Genomic DNA, 23,619 nt, shown 5'->3' on the forward strand with positions numbered 1-23,619 from the left:
TTATGGCAGTCTATGCAGCACCTCCCTCTGTGGCGCTAAAAGTTAGACGGCTCGTCGACCCCACACACCTTCACTGAGCCCGCCGAGAAGTCTGGTGGCGCGCCGTGGGCCACAACCTGCGCTGGGTCACAGTACCTTGCAGGGTCTCAGCGCCACTTTAGAGCGCGAACCGCCGGGGGCCCCTCTGCTCCTTCCAGTGTCCTTCACGTGGAGTGTTGTGCAAGTGCTCGAGCACGCTGTTGAAGGGGGTCCCCAGGGATCCGCTATCCCCCACTGATAGACCCGGTGAGTTGGAGCGACCGCAGTTCTGTGGGGAGAGCCGCTGTTGAGAGCCGGGGTGACGCTCGCGTGTGGTGTGATTGATGGCGGCGTCACTGCCGTAGTCAGAGGTTCTGTGCGCGCCCCCGGTCAGATCAAACGGGGTTGTAGGGCATTTCCGAGTGTCGCGGGGAGCCGCACATATGTCGAGGCTGCTGGGGGAGAGATTGCGGGTGTTCTGGATAACGTGTCCGATGACCGGCACTTCCTGCCGCACACCGCCGCCCCGAGGCCACTTCCGGCCGGCTACCTCCTCTCCGCAACTCTGCTGCTTCCAGGCTGGCAGGAGGCCCTTCTCACCTCCGGTCTCCGCCCGATGTTTCGAAGCCCGTTCAGGCTGCCACCGAGTCCAATGTTGTAGCGCTGAGTGCCGCACGGACTCCGGGTCCAATCCACCTTCTCAAGCACTTTAAAAAACCAGGATAAATGCAACGGATTGCCGCGGGAAGCCGCCTCTACTCGGGAGCCTCCCTAAGCTGCGGCCGCCATCGTTGGCTGCTAGCCACGCCCCCCTTTTTCCTCATTCTTACTTTCTTCATTGAGAGAGCAAGAGCTATTTTGGAGGAAACAATGGCATCACTTGTTGCTGCAGCTGGTGCACCCCCACCACCACCCCCACCACCAAGAAAAGAAGGTCCACCACCACAGTTTCTTGGAGGACAAGAAGAAGAGGAGGAAGAAGAGGAGGAGGATCAACAACGAAGGCGCTTCCTCCCAGAAGAACCAAGACAAAGGCACGTCAAAGTGCACTTCATTTGGCAATTTTTTTCTTTTCCAGATGACCAAAAAAAGGTGAACGCCCCCAAAGTCACCTGTCTTATATGTGACAAAGTTCTCTCCAGGGGCAATCCCTCAAAGAAATATTCTTTTGGTAATTTTACCATGATCCGCCACATGGAGAGGTGGCATCCCAATAATTTGGCCCAGGCTGAAGTCCAGGAACTTCGGAACAACCCACCCCCTGTGGCAAGCACTTCCTCTTCTGTACCCTCACTTTCTGGTCCTGAAGAACGCCACATAGTGCCAAATATTCAGCAAGCTCAAATTTCTTTGCATTTTCTGTGGCAAAACATTATGCTATGGTGAACTTAGCGTCACCTTAATAAATAATGCTGTAGACAAGGAAAGAAAACAGTAATTATTTTCTTTTTATTTGCTCCTGTTGAGCCATTTCCAATTCCCTGTTTTTTGTTTGTTCCCTTAAAAAAAAAACCAAAAATATAAAATTGTTCAAAAACACAAAAAAATAAAAAAAATGTTCAGAAAAATAATTTAAAAAATATATATATTTTCAGAGGTCTATGCCAGAATGATCCATCGTTTTCTATCCCGCTCTCGTATTACTTGGCTTCCTAGTTTGCACGGTTATTTAGTTTACCATCTATTATAAATCACCACTGCTTTCTTCACTACTTTTCTTGTCCTTGACCTCCTATTGTCATCTACTGTTAAATGATCAAACAAAATGGAAAAGAGAACATGGAAAACTTCAATGCCGACTTTGTGGGACCCACAAAGAAGATATCATACACATCATATGCCTGTGCCCTCTACTATTGACAGAGAGACGGGCCCTACTCAAGCATCATTGGAATAGAAACATGATTAGAAGCTGTAGAGCAGCAGTTTTGGCCTGTTTCGACCCTAGGAACACTAAATTAAATTGTGCCCTAGTAAGATTCATGGAGCGCGCTGCAAAAAAAACTTACTGAGCTGCCCAGAGTTTGCGACCCCCCATAGGAATAATGCTGCCAAATTTTACTTGCTGTTGCTGGCTTTTTATGAATATGACTTTTTAAATGGAAGTTTCATTTGTTATCATCTATACATACTGACTTTTAATGAATTTAATATTCTAAATGCAATCTTGAACCTTTTAAATCTTTTTTTAAATCACGCAATAAAGATTATTATTATTATTATTATTAAATGATCAAAAACACAGATGGAAGCCTGGTACACACAGAGTGATCAAACTCTGGAAATATCTTGCAGAAATGTCCCACCTAGCATGAGGCTGTTGTAACAATGTGGGCTATTCTAACCTCACAACATCGGCATACTAGCTTCGGCGTAAGAGATGCCTCGATACTCTGCCTCCAAAGTGCTATTAAAAATTACAAATATAAATACTTTCACTTCGCTGGCTCAATGGCGTTGCTTTGGTTCCTCATCAATTTCACTCAGATTCCATTTTTTTAAACTTTCGAAGTCGTCTTTTTTACTTCTATATTCTATATGTGTTCGGTATTCAGCCAACTTCCCTTTCAATAGCCTCTCCTCGTCTATAGGCATAACATAGGCCCTGTCGGTTCTGTGGGGCAGCAGGGGACTCGCTAGGCTGAAGAAAGGCGTATACGTGTAAAGCTGGCCAGCATTTTTGGTGTCTCTTTCCTCATTTGGTAGTGGGTCCCTTCGTTTTGCAACTGCCCCAATTAATCGTGCGCATTTACAACAATCTAATCTGCTATGTAATCATAAAGTTGATGATTGTTCATATTTTAATCACTTTTCATCGTGTTAGGCTCCTGCATGAGACCCTAAAATGAATTTTTAATAGGATGAAATGCATTTATTTGTCCACCCTTGAAAGCTATTCCCCTTCGACTCAGATTCCCCAGCTGTTTATTATGAAGAAAAAAAAGACCAGCATTTATGTTGTTGGGTATAAAAGGCTGATGAGACATAGTAAAAAGCAGCAGGTTTACAGACACAGAAATAATTGTAATTAATAAAAGTACAAGGACAAGCTTATTTCATCTCCAGACGAGCAATGTGCCTTACCGCAAGGTGCCATGGAGTCCAGACCCCAGCTTGCTTATCCCCCTGCCCACCGAGTTCGTTGTGTATAAATAAAGGCCATCTGCTGCAAGACAACGCCCCAGGTCTGCATCTGCAATGTCAACAAATAGGAAGGCATCATGCACATTTTCTAGAAGCACATGGCACAACTGTTAGCACAGCAAAAAAAATAAAGGCTTACTTAAAACAATGTATACCTAGCAGAAAAGAAGCAGCTGTCTTCAAGCATGACATAAGGTTCACTTCTGCAACACTAAGAAAGATGAAACGAGGTGATGAGAAGGGCATGACCAATTATGATGCATTCGAGCTCTTTAAGGGAGCAAGTAGTGGAAGGGAAGAACGCTTTGTTGAACTAACAATGGATGCTGAGTTATGATGAAATAGTTCTAGCCGTTCTGGGACAGGAGATTGTGCCCGAGGTATTAGCAAAGGGCGAGGCAGACACGAGTACCAACAGGATTGGCTCAAGTCAGAGCTAAGTAAATCATGCATGTGCTGGAATTTTTACATTTGAGAAAAAAACTCTGAAACGGTAGGGAAACTGCAAAAGGGAATCGAAATACGTAGAACCAAAACACCGAGCTTCTCGAACATTGATATTTGTATGGAATCTAAAAAACACTTAACAGTTTGCTCGATCCGTACTCTCAGTTTGGACAGTATATACTGTTGTTAGAACTGAGGTCTCTGGTAGTCAGAATATACACCCTGTACAAGCAGAAACAACCACTCTACTCAGGGTACGCCGGATAGACACTAAAAGATAACCTGTGCTCACCCTCTGGTAGCTTGACACAGAGCAGTAAAGTTTATCTAAAGAGGCATTGTGTAAAGTATTTGTTCAACACACATGCACAGTTACACAATGCAAACATCACAGAAATACTCCACACAAAATAGATTATATTTTTATGAGTAAAACAAGACCAAAAAGACAAAAATCCAATATGTAGAATCCAAGTGATACATTTTTTTTTAAATAAATCAAAATTTAGTGCTTAGAATCAAATAGCACTTATGTTTGTGATACTCAAAGTGTGGCCCAAGGGCCGCATGCAGCCCTTCGGACCTTTACATGTGTGCCCTGGCTTAAAAGGAGCACTGGGCTGCTATTTACTCAACTCAGTACTAATATAAACAAAAAAAATAACAAACTGGCAAGAATTTAGTTAAAGATTTATTGAAGTTAAACAAAGGAAGTAAGCATTGTGTCTTGTACCACTTAACTTTGGGAACACCTTCATTTTTTAAGACAATTGGCAGCCAATGAATAAAAATATGATTAAGTCTCTTCATAATTCTAAAACTCAAAAATGCAGAACTGTTTCACCTTAATACATCAGATTATATCAGTGCATTGAGAGGCATTTTTCTTTTCAAGTTTTCAGATATGAGTTTAGAAACAGTCACGCTTTCCCCCCCACTCTGACAACAATGCCAACAGTGAACTAAGAGACAAGTCAGTTGTTATGTACACCCTTTTGTTGGCCTAGTTGCTATTATACATGAACAACATTACAGCTTATTAGATCAAACACATGAGAAGGGTTGATACAGTGCACTTCCTATAATCATGTTTTTCGAGGTCCTCTTATATGCAATAATGAAGATAAAGGAGTGGAATAAAACCATTGTCTAGGATCACACAATTTGGTGAAGTGGGGAAGCCAGGATTGAGCCCAGCTTGTGTCTGGTTTCCCTTTCTGCACTTTAGCAAATAGACATGCTCTGCTTCGACTACAATCAAACCGGTCGTCCCCCCCACCAAACTACCACCCTGAACTTTGGGGCCCCTCGGAAAATGTTTCTGAGTTCCCATGTCTTAAACCATCTAGAATAGGAGTCTCCAACCAGTCCATCGCAAGATATCAGTAGCTCAAAGACACCTTCAGAGTGGCTCACAGCCCTGAGTTCATTAAAAAATAAGAACAGGGTCACATCTTTCTTTTAAAGGGAAGGTGGTGTTTATTTTACATTATTATCTTCTGGCTGCAGATAGCAGGGTCTGATAATGAACAGTGCTGGAGTCAGATTTATGACCCAGAGCAGGGAGGGGCAGAACTGATGCACTGAGGTATAAGTATCGTAGGTGTGAAGTCATAAATAAATGTTCTTGTCAATTCCATATTGGACGAGAACAAAATGATGCGAATGGATGCTTGTACATGGGAGAAAATTAAAATGAAGAGTTACCTTAATGATTAAGTTAACTCTTAACTGTAATTTTCTCCCATTTCAAAGTGTCCCATTTACAAACAGGCATCTTGCTCCAAGTTGCCAGTAGACACTGTCTTTATTTGTAACTGACAAATACAGTCTTTTTTTAAATTGGAGAAACTTAAAGTGAAGAAAAATATTTCCAAGAAACATTGAGTCCATTTTTTTCTCAACTTTCAAATCAAGTCAATTATGTCTTAATATTTTTGAAGTATGTTTCTACAATTTACAGCACCATTTCTACAGGTCACCTGGTGCAAGATGCCTGCAGTTTGCAGTTGTGACACTTTGAAATGGGGGAAAATATAAATGATGAATTTTATGGAATCCATATAATCAAAGTTAACTCTTCAGTTTAATTTTCTCCCATTTGAAGGTGTCGCATTTACACGCAGAAAGAATCTTGCATCCAATGGCTGGGAAACACGGTGTCATATATATAACTGAAAAATACAGGCATTTTAGAAGTGAGAGAAATTTAAAGTGCAGAAATAGGTTCCAGATTATGCAGAAAATCTTTCTGCACTTTCAATTTCTCCTATTTTTATTTGTGTTTTATTCATATAACTGTACATTTGATATGACAGGATGCACACCTTTATGCTTAACAGTCTGTTTTTACAGTGTACTCATAGGCAATGTTAGCGTGCAGACTGGCGATAAGCCCTGTCCCAGTAGCACGTAGGTATAACATCATGAACAGTGGAGCGCCTTGGCGCTCCATCCACCAGTCGCACAGTAAAATCATATTCCACAAATTCCATTTTGAATGAAATACTCTGTTTTGGTCCATTGTGATCCTTTTAAATCCATGTTTTATTTACAATTTTCTCTTAGCTTTTTCCATTCACATAAAAGGCTGTATGTATCCCAATAGTTTCAAATGCTATAGATATGCCTCAAGCCTTTTTCTGTAGCACGTGGGAATACACAATTCATCCTAGACAGCTGAGATCTCTTGTACCCAATGCATTTCGGACAGCCCTTCATCGGGGATAGCTACAAATCCAAATTCAAAACCACTATTAGTATTTTGTAAAATTTAGACTGCATGTATAAACTGTAACATCTTGACCCATTCTTTGAACTATAATACTTGATTGTCTAATGAAAATTAGTGCATGAACACACAACCCCACCAGCATTGAAAACTCGAATACTAAAACTCCCCCAGTGTGTATCAATCTAAACCCACACAACATGATACATTCCCCAAACTACTCAGACTAACTTGTACCTGACACCTCTCCTCTTCATCTCATTGCTATGCAAGCACTTAAACAAACTCACTGCTACTTCGTGACCGCGATTAAACCAATCCCGCTAGTGAACCTCCCACCTATTACTAATTGTCAGTTCAAAATGAAACCTACAAGTCCCACTAACCAGGGCATGCGCCTACTCAAAACACCCTCCCTTTTACTGCAACACAAACCTTTACATTTAATGTTTATACATAATATCGGAAATGCTTATGAAAATACGTGTGCCAGATGGCAGTTTTACATAAAAATATACACTTATGAATGTTAAAATCTTCCACACTGGCTTTTTGCTAGATGCAAAATCGATTTCCTCTCATAAATTTGCCCCGTGGACTGTTTACACCCGTAACACAGATTAAAAGAAGAAAATAAATAAAATGATTTCACATAAAAGGCTACCTAGAATTATCGAAATTAATGAGCAAATCGATATGGTCTCCAGTCCAGGGAGAAGTCCATGGCCTGGCTGAGGGCCAACACTATCCAGAGGAAGAAAGTCTTTCCGGGTCACAAGTCCAGAATTGCCTTGATTAATTTAATCTTCGTTACGGTAGGATTTATTTTATTTTCCGGACAGTGCACTTAGAACCCTGGTAGAATTAACTGTAGACCTTCTGCAACTTCATTAAACCAGCCATATTGGTAAAGACTTGAAGTTACAGTGCTCATGCAGATCATAGAGCAGTATTGGCAGTCTACACTGACCACCATGACATGGAGGTAATCCTGTGTTCATGCAGGATAGGCTCATGAAAATGAGCATCCAGACTGCAGGCCTGGCAAAAAAAGACAGTAATTCTTCTTGAATACCCATAGGATATCAGCCAGACCTCATCCTGAATAGAAAGGGGGTTCATAAATTTGTTCAGAAAGATTCAGGAGGGAGAATCATGATATGCCCATTTTCCTTATAAGAAAATAATGATACTTCTGATGGTGGGGCCAGCCCTTTAAGTCAGAAAATGTGCAGTCATCGCTTGACCTCCTGCAAAAGTACTTGGAATAAAAACAAACCTGGGCATATGTGGCACACAGCTTTCTCCCTCAGTCTCGATTTCCTAACTTTCTCTACCACCTTCTTTCTCCCTTTTCTGGTTCCTCTCTCGCTCTCTCTAACTAAAAATGTCATGATGAAAATAAGCCTAGTTCCCCAGAAATGACTGCCGGTGCCCACCACTAGCAACCATCAGCACAAAGAGCAGAGGCACCACTGGGGTCTCAACAGGCAGTGCCTTGGGTTGAAATAAATCATATTTCTTCGTTGGGTGTAGTTTCTCCCAACCTCCATTACTGGCTTTATTGTCCAACTTACAGTACGGATCTAACAAGAGAGGCCTGTTCTCAAGAGGGATTTAAGGGAGCGGGGGGATGAGTTAAGGATCAGAGAGACTTGCTGTAATCTCATCCATCTCAGGGGCATTTGGCAGTGGACCCAAGGTTGTCAACTGGAGTAGAAGTAGAGGTGCAAGACATTATTGGAGGCTAGCGCCTCAGTGGCTAGCTCCCAGGTGCCAAATGGTGTACTATGGACACCAAAAGGCAAGTGGGAACCGCCAAAAGCCAAGTCCCTGGCATTCAGCTTTAATTCCAAGACATGACAAAATGATTATCATAAGGTATGATTTGAATTTTATGAAATCTGTTAATGAAAATCGAGAAATATCAGTTGCTATCTTGACTGAAATGGGGATAAAGGTACCTATTTATGGATTCTAACAGACGCCTAGAATACCAGTCTATGCAGGGAGCCTAATGAATCACATATCATCTACCCCAGTGGCAGAGATTGAGGCATTTGCAACTGTACTCAGTTCATCAGACTAACTCCATTGTGATCAGGTTTTCAAAGTGGAGAATTTGGCCTTCTTTGCAAGACAAATGGCATGCTTTCTGTGAAAGAACTAAAAGCACACTGTTAAAGAGATGCAGGGAGTCAGAAAAGTAGAAGGAGCAGGACTACATGACACAGGAATAGGGGAGAAAATGTTACTGAATTTCTGGGTAGATTGAAGATGAACAGAATGGAGAAGAAACGTGCACTTGTTCTTTTCTGATCATTTAACTATATTGACTTCCCTAAGGATCCAGAGTTTTCACCCATTCACGTTTCAACTTGAATCACTTGCAATTTCACGTGGATGTATAGAGACTTATCTATATATATTTTTTTAATTTAAAAGACAACCACGTTTTTGAATAATTTGCATAGTAAGTAATTAGTTGAATACATCGTGAAGATGACTCCGGTGGTATGCCAGGATTTTGTAGACCAGGCTTATTCAACCCGTAGCTCGTGAGCTACTGGTAGCTCTCTAGCTACCTGTGACTAGCTCTCCTATATGCAGCCCAGCCTACTGAATCAGAAGCTTTTGTTTGGTTGAATTAATATATGTATATTAAAATAGAAAAGTGTGTTTTGTAGACGAAAATGCGTGTATTTTAAGAACTCCATTTCCAAAATATATTTAAATCTAATATTTGATTGATGAATCATACAACCCTGAAGACTAATTAATACTGTTACCAAGGCGGTAGTGGAGTTGTTATTAATTGCCTATGTAGAGGCATGCTAGATTTACAATGCCTTTTCTTCATTGCTATTAGCAATGTTGCCCTGATGTGAACACTGCTGCTAATCTTGCATATGCTGGACCACAAATGCATTCTTGCCTGATGTAATTACTATTAACAACATTAAAAATATCAGTAGTTTGGGACGATTTCCATTTAACATTAGTGGCTCTTATTACTTAAAAGGATTGAGAACACGGTTGTAGAACACAATCAAATAAAACTCAATCGGGTGACTGTTATGAAGTATGGCCCCACTCACAGTGACACAACCAGAACTAGTCAATGGAAGAGGGATTGTAGTTCCCCACACTTTTGCAAATAGTACATATAAGAAGCACTACTTCTGTAGTAACAAGAAGATAGAATACATCAACAAATCCTTGTAGGAGGAAATCACATAGAATAAATAATGACATGAGAACACCAAAGTACAATCTGTGTATAGCTTTGGATGAACTCAAAAGATTTTGTTCTGGGAATTCCTTATCATATTTATTTTTTAATCGATTAAAAAAGAAGCCACAAAAGACCAATGTAATCAAACATTTGTTGAATAAAACCAATTAAAAATGTATCAAGCACCTTGTTGAACGGTACCACTTAAATAGGCAACATAAAAACTTGTCCGTTCATTTGGTAATATCAGTAAATATGCCAGGGCCGACTTGACCTGTATAAAATTAAAATCTTTTAGCAGTGGTAAAATATATGTTAGGCAAATTAGCATAAAACCCACAAAACTCTACAAAGTGCAACATATCCTGTTCAGAGAAGGAGTCACCAGCACATGTTGCAAAACTTTTAACCTGGTGACAATCCTTTAAGAATGGCAAGTGAGCCAATTATCAAATTTAACCTCAACCATGTAGGTAAAAATCGGTGATTCAAATTTGTTCCAAAAGTCCGGTACGGTTCGACATACAAGGTCGTTTTCACTTAATAGTTTCTTGGTTTCTCTAATACCCTGTCTAAGAAACAGACATTTTTGTAGTCCAACTCCAACATGATTTATTATTGCGTAATGGAAATTGAAAAAAAAAAAATCAAACAAGCATTTGCAAATCAATAGGTCGCGCATTACTGAAAGTGTGAGCTATTGGCGTTGCATTATCATTTGCAACGCAAAGACCTCAAACTTTCAGTAATGCAAGAACTATTGCATTGCAAATGCTTTTTATAGTGTCGTATTAGCTCACAGGAGGAGGCAAGACAAACCCAAGAAATGCACCTCCTGTGCTGCGCCTATTTACCAAAGCAGAACCAAAGCGGATGATGAACGGAGTGTTGAACATTGCAAGCGCTCACCCCCAGTCAACTGATCTGGGTTTAATCCATCGTCATTCTTTAGCTCACTCCACCACCCCAGTTCAGACATGGCCATATGCAAATCAGTCTGACCCTGTGCTTCATGGGAACAGTCCAGCCCGAACTGCCAAGCCATGTCTTCCCTGGACCGGAAACAAGCATCCTGGGACCAGTTTCTGGTTAATCAGGCATCATCAGCTAGGCTGTGTCTTTTGCTTTCTTGCACTAAGTGCACCGGGTATGCCCAGACGTGGGTTCCGGGCTCACTGTGCCACTGGAATCAAGCTATCCTGGCTGAAGAGGGGTGAAACCGGTCCTAGGATGCTTGTTTCCGGTCCATGGAGGATCTGGCTTGGCAGTTCGGGCTGGGCTGTTCCCATGAGGCACAGGGTCAAGACTGATTTACATATGGCCAGATCTAAACTGGGGTTGTATGGTGAGCAAAAGAATGATGGATTTAACACAGATCTCATGGCTGGGGGTGAATGTTTTGATTTGTTCTGCATTCCGTCCATCAATTGTGTGTCTTTTGCTTTCACGCCCATTTACCAAGGCACCAAAACTGATCCAAAAAATGAAATCCCAGAGACGAAACAATTACCCCTCCCCGCCCCCGAAAAGTAATTAAGTAATTATGACAAGAAAAAAATAATTATAGTAATGTTGTCAAAACATAATATGTTAAAAAAGCAGTAGTGACTGCCGAAAACTAGAAGAACAGAGGCACACAATTTGAAAGAGGCACAACACAGACTCAGAATTAAAGAGGAAGAACTGTCTCGGGCTGGAAGCAGCAGCCGCCATTGCTATGCGCCCACACAGCATGTTGTGCTTGCTTCTGCAAGACATTAAGTAAATAGTTCTCCCTAACTACTAATGAAAGCTAGAGAGTAAGGACATATGTAAGAGGGGCTGTCCTTATGGGAGGTAACAACAGGAGGGAGGGAGGTAGTAAGAAGGGACTATTACAGCATTGCAAAATCAAAGCAATCATTTACAAATGACAGGAAGAGAAACCAATTGCAAAGACGGGGGAACATTGGTCGAGTTTAATGCCCATATCCCGAATACAGCATGTCTTGAAGAGACAGCGCAATAGCTGCCTAGGCAAGAAATAAAATAAATAAATTGCTGGGTGCCTTAAAGCTATAAATGAGAACATTACATAGTTCAGCCAGGGAATTCTACCTGTCCCCTCAGGACAGAGAATCTCTCAGAAATACTCTGTTTAGATGGGTTTCACTCTAGAGCCAAACTGAGACTCATCAGAACAGGGGTCTCCAATCATTTTAAAAAATAAGTGCCATTTATGCTCAATAGACATGTTGTTACTGAGCCATTGGCTTCAGCCACACAGCTACGCCTCTATGTACTAGAGAGTGAAAGCAATAATGCACAATGCTTGAATTAACACGTTAAAATACATTTAAATGTTTCCAAAAAAAACAAAGCTACTTATGTTTAATGCAAATCATTCTGAACTACTAACATTATTAGTGTCTTAATAGTGACCACATCAGACAATATTACATTAGTGGCCACTAAGTGTAAGATTAACTGCAATGATCATCTTGGTGCAGGTTTGACAACAGGAATGTCAATTTGGAATGCCATAGCTGCAAATCTGCTTGCACTAAGATACAAATATTGTAAAAAAAAGTCCCCTAATGCTACATGATTTATCACTCAATTATCAGCTTTAAATATATATTGGAAATTCAACCATTGTTCTCCAAACACACACACATTTTCATCTCTACGCTGCATTGGAAAGTAGATTTGCTTTCAATGGTTACCCCACTTTTTGCTGGGGTCATTCTGTTTTCTGACTAGTCTGACTGGGATCCTGCCAATAAGGACCCCAGTCACAATGTTTCCTCCCTAAATTTGACAGTGGCAAGTACTTTGGTACCTTCCCAATTGGCTATTTGTGTATCCATCTAAGTCCCTAATATATATGGTACTAAAGTACCCAGAGCACAGGTACACCAGGGGTCTCCCATGGGCTGCAGCATGTACTACAGGCCTGTCATTGCAGACTGTGTAAGTTGGTGCTAGTACCATTTACAAAAGAGAAGTTTCCTTATATCGGAGGCCACTGCACTTACAACGTATAAGTCACCTCTATGGCCGTCTCTTCAGTCCTAAGGGCAGGGTGCTTCGTTACAAGTGTGAGGGTGCCCCTGCATGAGCAGGGTCCCTCTACAAACCCTGGAGCCGATTCTACAGGCTTTGTAGGTGCGGTCAACCATTTAATACATCTAGTGGTCATCAAGTGTACAAGATGTCCAAATACATATTGGCTGTATCAAAACCGGTCATGTTTTGTATCAAACATATCGTAATCCTACCCCAACATGGACTCCAATGTTGGCTGTAGGATCTCATGTACTGGTGGGGCTCCCCTAGGGAGCCCCCCTGTATTCCTAGAACCAGCATTTTGGGGTCTAACAGTAAGATAGTTCTGCTGCCAACCATAGACACGTTGCTGCCCTCCCCCTGCTGATCTTAGCTCGAGCAGGGGAAGGCAGAACAATAGATTTCCCACTAGGTCTCCCCTCTGTCCGGCCTCATCTCTGGGAGGGATCCTTGAATCATCCCAACACTTTCCTTAGGGTACTGAAGGGCTTACCTGTGGGTGGCTCTTAAGATTTGTCATGGGACAGGATTTAAAATCAAAACCACTTCATCTTCAACCTTCTGGGCACCTTGGACTTTGTTGGACTTCGCCTCGATGCGAGACTGCATCAAGGAAGACTCCTGCTTCTCCTGGCCTCGTCGTCCTGCCAGTCTTCTGCGTCGTCTGTGCCTGTGCTTCATTCAGGTTCCTCTCCAGGCCTGTGGGCATCAAGGACACCTGAATTAATCTCCCTTGGAGTGAAAGAGTCCCTCCCCTGCATCATCAGGCACCGCAACAAAGCTGACTGGTCTGCTGCTCCTGACCTCCTATGGACTCCAAAAGGCTCAGCAACAGAGATGGTGCTTCTGCAACTCCCTGAGGCCTGCACTGTCCTCTCAGCAAGTTTGAGGCCAGTATCCCTCGCCAGACCCGCTGAAAGAGAACCCCTGGGCACCGCGTCAACTTGCCGCTGCAAGGCTTGCTGACTCCGTCCTCCGGAGATCTTCGGGCTACAAGAAGCTCCAGCCTCCAGCATCTCTTACTGGTAAGATCTTCGTCTTTACTGCATCTCAGCAACGTGGGTCTGAATCTTTGGTGAGCTGTTCAAAGCCCTCTTGCGACTCATGTGCCTTTGGCCTGTGGGTCCTGCTTGCTCGGGCCTGCTCTGACTCTCCTACATTTGGTGAGTCCCTTGGACCTTGCTGATCCCAATGCTGAACGTTCTTCATATACCTTGTTTATTGCTGTTGCCAAGGATTGTTGGTGCTCCCACCGACGCCCTGTTTCTCGACTTCCGATGTGGGACAGCTTGTGAACAGCTACTGGTCTTCCACATTGTCGCCTGGTCCACACCGCTGCAGCGACAAGGGCACCGTTATCACTCCTGCATCTTCTGTCATCGGAGGTTATTAGTCTTCTGTGCCTCCTGGTCACTTCTGAGTGTCATAGACTCTGTACCCTCTACTTGCAGGTACTTCTCTTCAAGAATCCTGCCTTGGGTTCCACTGGACTTTCACCTTCGCCAGTGAAATCTTTTCTGAAGCCCTCCAATGTGGTCTATGGCGATTTCCGACATCACTTTACACCTATGCACCTGGTTTACCTGGTGTCGGTATCCTGGGTTCCCGGGATATCCACGGGCAGGGTGAGTCTCCAACCTTCTGTCTTCCACAGGGTTTCTTCAGGGTCCATTGACTAGCATTGAGTACGCAGCTGTGTTTACACTCTGCATACAGCCTCCGTGTGGTTTCTGGCTTAATTTACACTATTGGAAGCACACGTAATTCTAATCCCAAGGAGGTATAATACACTTCAGTAATGTTAAAACATAATAATAGAGACTCTTTATCTTCCTAGGTGTTTTTATTCCATCCACTTCCTTTAGCCAACGTGTTTCGTCACTCCGAGGTGTCACCCCGACGACTTCTTCAGAGCTAAAAGTAATACAAATGCCAGTTCTGTAGTACAAGTAAAGTTTGTGTAGGAAATAGCACAAAGCATACTCTCAAAATTTGCCCTGTGCAAAAACCAAAAGTGATGTGCTCATTGTATGCACCGTACAGTTGAAAACACCAACATATGTTCGCACCTTAATAGTAAGCCAAACTAATCATTCTGTGCATTTGCCGTTATTTAGCCAAACATGAACATGCCAAAGCTAAAAAGACAGTTGGTGACATACCCTGTTATTAAGGAAATGAGTCTATCAAATTTTATATAAAATTCTCTGACACCCCTTTTGGGATGTGATGCTTAATTTCAGCCATATACTGAGTTTAATAATAAAATCCAGAAAACATGTTAGTAGTGCAGACTCCCAAGGTATTTGGAAGCCCCGGAAGAGTAATGTAAATTAAGGTATTAAGTATTTTCAAAATCACGACCTATGAGAGAGGAGAAAAATATATAAAGTGACATGAGGCATACTGTATCATTCATATGCCGTTTAATCAAGAATTGCAATATCTCGGTTTCGTATCCCAGAGGTTGGGCTTACCCTCTAATGTGCGATAACTGCTTAAGAGGTCAAAGTCCAGAAGATTCCAATCCAAAAAAATATCCAACAATCTGACACTGATATCGTGTGCCAAAGACCCGGAAACATGGCTAACCCAACCTCAACATCAGACATCACTACAGCCATCCTAACTGGCGACAAGATCGCCAGGCATGATTGTCAGCACAAGCTCAGAGGTGGAGTAGCCATCATATTCAAAGACACCATCAGTTGCACCACCTACACGACACCCCCATTAGCTACATGGAACACCTCACATTCAAGATGCACATTATAGCCAAGTTTTCTCTGGGAGAATCTTCATACACAGAACACTAGGCCCTCCAACAATTTTTCCAGCAACATCATGGACTTCGTTGCACCCCTCATCATCATCATCATCAGCAAGCACCATCATCATTCTCCTCCTGGGAGACCTTATCTCTCACCAAGAAAACTGCACTGACCTAAACTCTATGGCCCTTCAAGGGAACCTTGGACTCACCTAGCACATTACCAAACCCACCCACACCACCAGACATCTACTGCCCCAATTTTCTCCTCAATCAGCAACATCACAGTCATCAAACCAGAAACTATGACCTGGACAGAACACGCTCTCGTCAGTTTCAGCATACCTATCCTGCATCACCACAGACCGACCACCACCAGTACTGCCTGCCACAGCTCGAAATGCATCTCAGAAGCACTCTCCAAGCACCAGCCCAAGCACACCAGCAACTTGCTGAAAGCCATCAAGAACCTCAACAGCTGGATCAAGGTATGCGCCAACACTCTGGAGCCCTTCAAGTGCATCCCAACGGCACGAGCCCGACCACAGGCAAGCTAATTCAAAGATGAACTCAGGCTGACAAAACGTCACTGCAAGCAACTGGAGCGCAAATGGAGAATAAGTCAAGACACCACAGATAAAGACATCTTCAAATTAGCCCTAAGACACTACTACCAGCTGATATAGAACACCAAGTGCACAGCTCTTGCAGATCGCATCAATGCCAGTGCTAACAGCAGCATGAACATTTTCGCCATCAAAGATTTCACTAAGTCTCTAGCCGCCTCCAGCAACATCACCCCTTCAAAAGACCTTTGCCATAAGCGCTCAGAATTCTTCTGTAACAAAATTGCCTCCATATACAGCAACTTCGACCCTCAACCGTAACCAGTTACAGTCGCAACTCAACTTCCCATCACTTCTTAAGAACGAGCCCTGACCTTGTGGCCTGTCATCACTACCACCAAAATTGCTGCTACCATGAAGACCATCTACTTGAGAAATACATTGGACCCTTGCCCCAACACACCTTCACCAAAGGACTCCTACCAATCTGGAAAGCACTAACACCTATCCGCAGCACCTCCCTCAACTAAGCCACATTGCCAGACACATGAAAATATGCCATCCTCAACCCTCTGGCTCAAGAAACCACCGCTGACCCAGCCACACTTTCCAACTACAGAGCGGTCTCTCTTCTGCCATACCCGGCAAAGGTCTTAGAGAAACCAATCAATCAACACCTCACCGACCACCTCAGCACCACCAGCTCTTTGAAGACACACTGTTCGATTCAAGCCCAACCACAGTACAGAACAAGCATTGGCATAGCCAATATGTCTCGCCTTTGGGACCTTAGAAGTGCCAAGGCTTGTTTGACTTAAGCTTTCCTTATCCTATGTTTTAATCTCTTGGTTTCTTATTGCGCCATCTTGAACCATGTTTTCCAATTTCTCAATTTTAATTTCACACACTACATAGCAGAATTAGGTTTACTGCATTTTCTCTGGTCAATACGAGCAATTGGCAACGTTTTGAATAGTGACAGATGTTGCCAATTTGGTGGACCTTTGTGTTTCTGTCACAGAGTCTTGAGTCAAATGACTTAGCACTTCTCTGTGTATTATATTATGACAATCCACAAACAACTTTTGAGTTGGGTTGCCTAACCTTTGCTTTTTTTTATTTTTTATTTTTTTTATTGAGATGGATCTGAATATCAAAACAAATTTACAGATATCAGCTGGATAAAAGATGATAAAATCAGACATTACTATTAAAATATACATATACATCTTATACATCTTCCAGATCTTAACAATCAACCAATACATGGCACAAGACTAGCCTCATAGGAAAATGTAACATTCCAAACGGTGTAGGAGAATCAATCCTGATCGGCCCAAGGACTGCTTAATGTATTAATCTCATTTTCCTCCAATTACTAAGAGGAGCCCATATCTTTTTACCATAGTCTTTCCTCCTTTTACCTTTAAAACTATATAGGCATTCCTCAATATTATGAGTCCCCAGCAGTCTAGTTAACCACATCTGAAAAGTGGGAGCTATCGGATCTTTCCAGGCCGCCGCAATTAAGATTCTAAAAACAGCAACAGAGAGATAAAAGCTTCGGCTTCTTGTTCAATTATAAGGTTTTCATCCCTGCCGATCAGAACAGTAGTAGGGGGTAAATGAAATTTGATGCTCTAGCAGCCCCGATAAAAACTTTTCCATTTCTGTTAAAACTGGCGTAAGATTCTGACAAGAATAAAACATATGCAATAGATCCGCCGGGCCTTGATTACACCTTGGACACCTATCAGTATCTCTTTTACCCCATTGAAACAGCTTAGCGGAGGTATAGTAAAGGTTAAAAACCATCTTGTAATGCTGCGCTTTTAAATTAGTTGCTCTAAGTACTTTCCTGTTCAATGCAAGAGCATAATATACATCTATATCTGGATCCCCAATTCTTTGAGCCCAGGCAGTTTCTATTTGTCCAATGTCATCTCCCAAGCCCTGTAGAAGATAGCTATACCCTATTTTAACCTTCTTGCCACCATTCATTATATACTTCATAATCAGATTTAACTCCTGGATAGAAACCCTTGGTCTACGTGACTTCACTGTTTGTTCTAATTGTTTATATAGAAGCCAGTGGTTAGTAGGAATACCAAATTTTTGTTGCAATAGATCAAACCCTAATAGTTCATCCTTACACATGACATCCCCCAGACATCTAATGCCCAACATCTTCCATGTGCCGCTATTTCTGTTCTGTCCTAGATGAGAGAAAGGGCTTGAGCTCCAAAGATCTACTGTACCATTGATCTTCGGAATCTTGAGAAATTTCAGTATCGCCTTCATGGTTGCCTAACCTTTGCACCTCTTGACCAGAGCAACAGAGGCACCACACACATGTCAGGAGCTGTGTGACAGAAGTTGTTCACAAATTCAAGGTGACTGATCCCTTACATAACACCAGTGTCACTGCAGAGGTGCCCAATCAGGGAATTGCAAACATACTCACCAAGATCAGTCTTGCATGTCCAAAAAGTGCTGGTGCATGTATCAGACATTGAATATTCAGAATGTCACAAACAGTATTGGACACGTCATCATGTTTGGTTTGAGGTTAAAAATAATGGATGACTGTATCAGGAGTCATTTGTTAATATGGATGTTAAGACAAAATAGGCTCAGTATAAATCAAAGTCAATGTAAAATAAGCTCATTTCACAATATAAACAAAGCGCAAAAGGTAAGATATGTTGCAAGCAAGGATGAAATAACGGGAAACTTTATGTGCACTTATGGGTGTATGAAATGTGTTCATATTTCTGGTGCTTCATTCTGGGAAGCCTGTTCATAGAGTGCTGATGGTAATATTCCAGGTTTGGGTAGACTCTTCCACTCTGAAAGCTTAACACTATTGGTGAGAGTGCAGCGAGGTCAATCAAGTCAGTTACAGCCATCTTGAACAAGACACTGATGACAATAGGTAGCCAGAGTGGAGGTGATCAGCTCCTAACAGAAGATTCACCTCAGCACTCAGGCTAGACGTTGTGCAATAGCTTCTCTATCATGGAGAAAGGTACACTTGAATGTACTGTATTCACACTTAAGGTCACAATGGCACACAGGCACAGACCTTTGACTTCAGCATGTATCCCCCCACAGATCTCACCCCGCTAAGAACCTTTGTATAAATGTTCCCTGCTGTGGTGGCAACAGGCGCTCAAGTGCACTTACTCGGGCTGTGCTCAAGGAGAACACGGAGAGGCTGGGTCACAACAATGCACTATGAACAAGTGACACTGCTTTGCTGTCCAGCATGTTGTTTCCTCTGTCATCCTGTGTCAAAAAGCACGAAGTGCCACTTCCCTCGTGTCTTGACTCCTGTTCTTTCTTCGCAGCCATAATGAGCATTCACTTATGCTACACAACGTACAATTGTCTTCAATATATTTAATGTGTATTTAACATACTTATCTCAAAATATGTAAGCAATCTCTATAGCGATGTGATGAGCGGCATGTAATTGTATGCACCACTTATTACTTTTCTGCATTGTTCAATCTTTTACTGTTGCCATAAATGCTGAGATGAAGGTAGTAATTAATACTTTAAAACTTCAAAAGGATGAAGGGGTTCACGAGCCTGCGCACAGTGTGATTTTAAGAATGTTAAGGGCCCTGAGCAAGACTGTAATTAACAACTTTATATTTTATTATCACTTTTCTGCTAATTGAGGGTCTCATGATGCCAAACAATACCTAATTACATGTCAAACTTTCAGTAATGGGTTACTCAAAAAGAGTTGAATAATGTCTTGCTTGGGGCTCAAATCCTTATGATAACAAAAGGTAGAGAGACAGAGGTAGAGATAGGACGAGAGGAAAAAGAGAAGTTGAGATAGGGAAATAGGTGGAATAGAGAGAAAGTTCACCTTCGAAGGGGGCTCCCTACATGCTGGGCCCCTGGGCGATCGCCCACTTGGCCCATGCCTTAAAACGTCTCTGCCTGCGCACCTGTAGTACTGGCAGAGATTCCACAGGGCTGGACCCACTCGGTGGTGCTTAGCCATGTACGCTTTGGGGAGTTCATTTTAAAAGCAAACAGGACACTGTCCGTTCCAGTGTTATGACACAGCCAGGAAAAGCCCTTCTCCCGGGCCTGGAAGCCAGCCGTGTGATCCCTGGTCTTGGAATTATTTTCCTTACTACTAAAGCAAATAAAATAGTTCAGGGTAATAATGAATGCACTGCGGAGACCTTGGTTTACCCTGCGGGTCGCACACACAAGTTCAAAGCAATGGCTTTTTTTATTTACTGATCAGAGTTGGACTAGTAAATAAATAAGCATTTTTTTTTATAGGCAGTAGTAACACAGAGGACACCAGAGGGGAGCTGACGAGAAGGGCGGGGGACAAAGGAGAAGTTTATGCAAGCAGAGGTGACAGAAGGGCGGGGGTGATAAGGGAGGGGGAATTGCAAGCAGAGCAGCCTCGATAAAGTTGACGAAAATGTAGGAGGTAATGCAAACAAAGGGGTCTGATTAAAGCTGACGAGAAGGGAGGGGGAGAAGGGAGGGGGGAGTGCGAGTAAAGGAGCCATTAAAAAAATACAGATGGCAGCTGTGCACGTGCACGCTCTCGTGAACGCAAGCATTAGGCCAGCAAAACCTTGTGGGTAGCACTTTCAAAAGCCACTCACTAAATTTCTCGCAGAGCAGCGCATGCGCTAACTCCGCGAGACCTAAAAAGCACTCATCGCCACCACAGGGTGACATCTGCCGTTTGCAGGTGAAATTCAATATCATATCTCTAATATAGATCATACCATCCAGACAGAAAAAAATCCTTTTCTTTATCCTTCCACCACGATAAACAATCTCTTTCTGCAAGGATATTGGGAAGTTTACTGAGAAAACGCGTCTCGTCATGGTGTGCAGGGCTATAAAGGGTCTAGGCAGGTCATTAGTTTCAAGTATGGAAGACATTCGCCCTAATCTTTTCACTGCGGAGAAAATAGATTATCTTTGTCATCTCAGAGCACCTTGTAAACATAGATTGAAACACAATCGCTCAGTACACGGTAGATTTACTAAACTGAACACACTGGACTTAATTGAATCTTGGTTATGCAATAATAACATTTTTTACCTTAAAACAATACAAATACGTGTTCGTCATCATGGGAAATTAAAGTCAAATTATAAATATTGCAACAAATTTAAGCCTTGACATCAGATCGATGTTGCAATTATAAAGGTTATTTAAAAGCAGATTTACCTTTGTTCTCGTTACTCGAACCACTATTACTATCAGGTGCGGGCAGCATATCTTCAAAGCCCCAGGAAACGATGTGTTTGCTACCAAGTAAACAAGAGGGAGATCCAGGACCTCCCTCCAAAAGCAGCAACCTTCATCAGAAAGAAGACACAACATTACTATGGAGCAGAAACAGCAAACACTTATTTAGGGCAGTTGGTTGTATGCATTTAAGTGAACAATGTGACAAGTCAAAATATATTCTTTACAACAAAAATGTACAACGATTTAGCTTCTTTAGAATTTATAAAGAGACACAAATGTACTTTCAAAAATAGAATAAATTGTTCCTTATGTCTAGATTGTTACTTGTTGAACATCTAACGTTTAACGACGAATTTCCTAGTCAAATTTGAACGACTAATTTCCTAGTCAAACTCAGTTCTCATGCCTGATGGTACCAGTTAAATTGGAAAACCAATGCATTTTAAACCTTTGGCATTTATTTTAATGAACCCATGCGGTTCTTTATAACTCGAATTTCACGAATGACAAAAAGTATTTTTCACCTTAAAACTCCACTTCAGATAATGCATGTGATGCATCTTCTTGTTGCTACTTATGAAAGGTTGGATGGAGTTCTGTGTTACAGTCCCTCCTCATTTTTTGAGGTGGCATGATTACAAGGAGTGAAACAGGCCAGTGCACCTGCTATCTAGTGGACTGAATACTTGTGCCAATAAAACGACTAGTACAATCGAAAAACACTACAGGGAGTAATAGTATTTGTTTTTGTGTGATAGTAGTGGTTGCAGTACAAATATTAGAGTTAGTTTAAGTATGAGAACCAAAGACAGTGCCAGAAACAGTAATACAAGTGCTAGCTGTATTACTTTTAGTAAGTCTAATGGTAGTACCCGTAGTAGTAGAAAAAGGTACTAGGTCAAGTTTACTTGGTGTAGCAATGCTTCTTGTATTAAAAGTAGCAGGAGCGTGTTTGGTACATTTGGTTACATTGCTAGTACTAGAAGAAGCAGTAGCAGTACTTACAGTTGTGGGCTCAAAAATAATTTTAAAAGTATTCTTATCAATAATATTAGTAATGGGTCCAGCAGGAATATGTAGCGTACAGCTACGAGTAATAGCACCACAAGTATCATGAGTAGCATTAAAGCAAACAGCTGCACAAGTAGTTACAATAAAGCAGTGCTAAGCGCACTGATAGCAGGGCACAGGTTTGTCAGTTATTTATATCCATCGTTAAGATGCACAACTGCATGATATACGAACAAGTCCAGGGTGAGGATGGCATGATCGCTAAGCAAATAGGAGTGCAGAGTGGGGAAGCAGGCGGGTAACATCCTGAGAATCGCCTATGTAAGCTGAATGATAACAAAATGGTTGAAAAATGAGATAGAAGGGCATAGTGTTTAGTTACCAAACTTGTAAAAGGCTAACATATCAATCACGAGGACCATTACTATACTTTTCACAAAAGCATGTGTCCACTTACACAAAACATCTTTCAATTCGTGAATATAAAATGCACAAAGATGGCAAATACCCATCAAAGATTCTCGAATGGGGGCATTGCCAATCACAATGCTCGGACACTGAAAGTTGCTCCTTAGTAGACGGCGACTTTTACCTTCCCATCCCGCATTAAAATCACCCACAAGAATCAAAGAGGTAACTGAAAATGACTCAAGAAAAACTCTTAGGGCAATCAGGTGCTCTGGAATCTCCTGTGAGGAATTATAATTATAATAGTTCGGTAATATCATTCTTACTGTTTTGGAGAAGGTTAGCAACACTGCTAATATGTAGGGCAAATCAGAGTCTATCAGAGTTCATATAAAAAACTAAATCAAGTGAGACAAAGGTAATTAGGCCAACTTTAGCTCTACCTGACAAGCCATCCCACATTATCCGAGCAGTGCCACTGCAATTTACCCCAGTGCCAGTGGCAGAGCAGAGGGCCTGGGCAGTGGCAGATCCAAGAATTCGGCCGGCTTGTCAGGCGACGCTGGCGGGGCATGAGAGCTGCGCGGTGAGGAAGTGTGCACCGCTTGTGCCTCGCAGCAAGCCAGAGGCTGCGACTGCAGCAAAACAGAAGTTGTGCTGAGGGGTCTTGGCAGGGACAAGGCTGACAGAGCAATGGCAGGAGACCAACGCCGCTATAAAACAGAAGAGAGGATCAAGGCTAGCGTGGGTGTGGGCGCCCGAAGGGCCTACATCAAGGAGGCCTCAGCTCCGCGGAGTAAGTGGAGAGCTGGGGCAGCGAGGTGAGGCCTGCCCTGGCGGCCGTGATAGCCCGGGGCTCCGGTGCTAAGGGAGAGCCTGTCTTCGGCAGCCCTACACACATGGAGACCTTGGCTCTGCATCGATCATCCGTGCCCGATTCTGACACTGGAGCACAGCAGGCGTGGCCCTCTGATTCAGCGAGATCTCTGG

General features: G+C 42.4%; 1 protein-coding gene across 1 annotated transcript in view; it reads right to left on the reverse strand.

Annotated features, from left to right (window-relative positions):
- The window catches only part of HECTD4 (HECT domain E3 ubiquitin protein ligase 4), a 2,691,195-nt gene that overhangs the window by 2,408,592 nt on the left and 258,984 nt on the right, over positions 1 to 23,619 (reverse strand). Inside the window, exons 4-5 of the mRNA XM_086943079.1 lie at positions 21,187 to 21,317; positions 3,103 to 3,211 (exon numbers count right to left, since the gene is read on the reverse strand). Of these exons, the coding sequence (XP_086799205.1) occupies positions 3,103 to 3,211; positions 21,187 to 21,317 (240 nt within the window). The remainder of the gene's footprint in view (positions 1 to 3,102; positions 3,212 to 21,186; positions 21,318 to 23,619) is intronic.

The sequence above is a fragment of the Lissotriton vulgaris genome, chromosome 11 (genome assembly GCF_964263255.1).
Source record: "Lissotriton vulgaris chromosome 11, aLisVul1.2, whole genome shotgun sequence".
Taxonomy (NCBI): Eukaryota; Metazoa; Chordata; class Amphibia; order Caudata; family Salamandridae; genus Lissotriton; species Lissotriton vulgaris.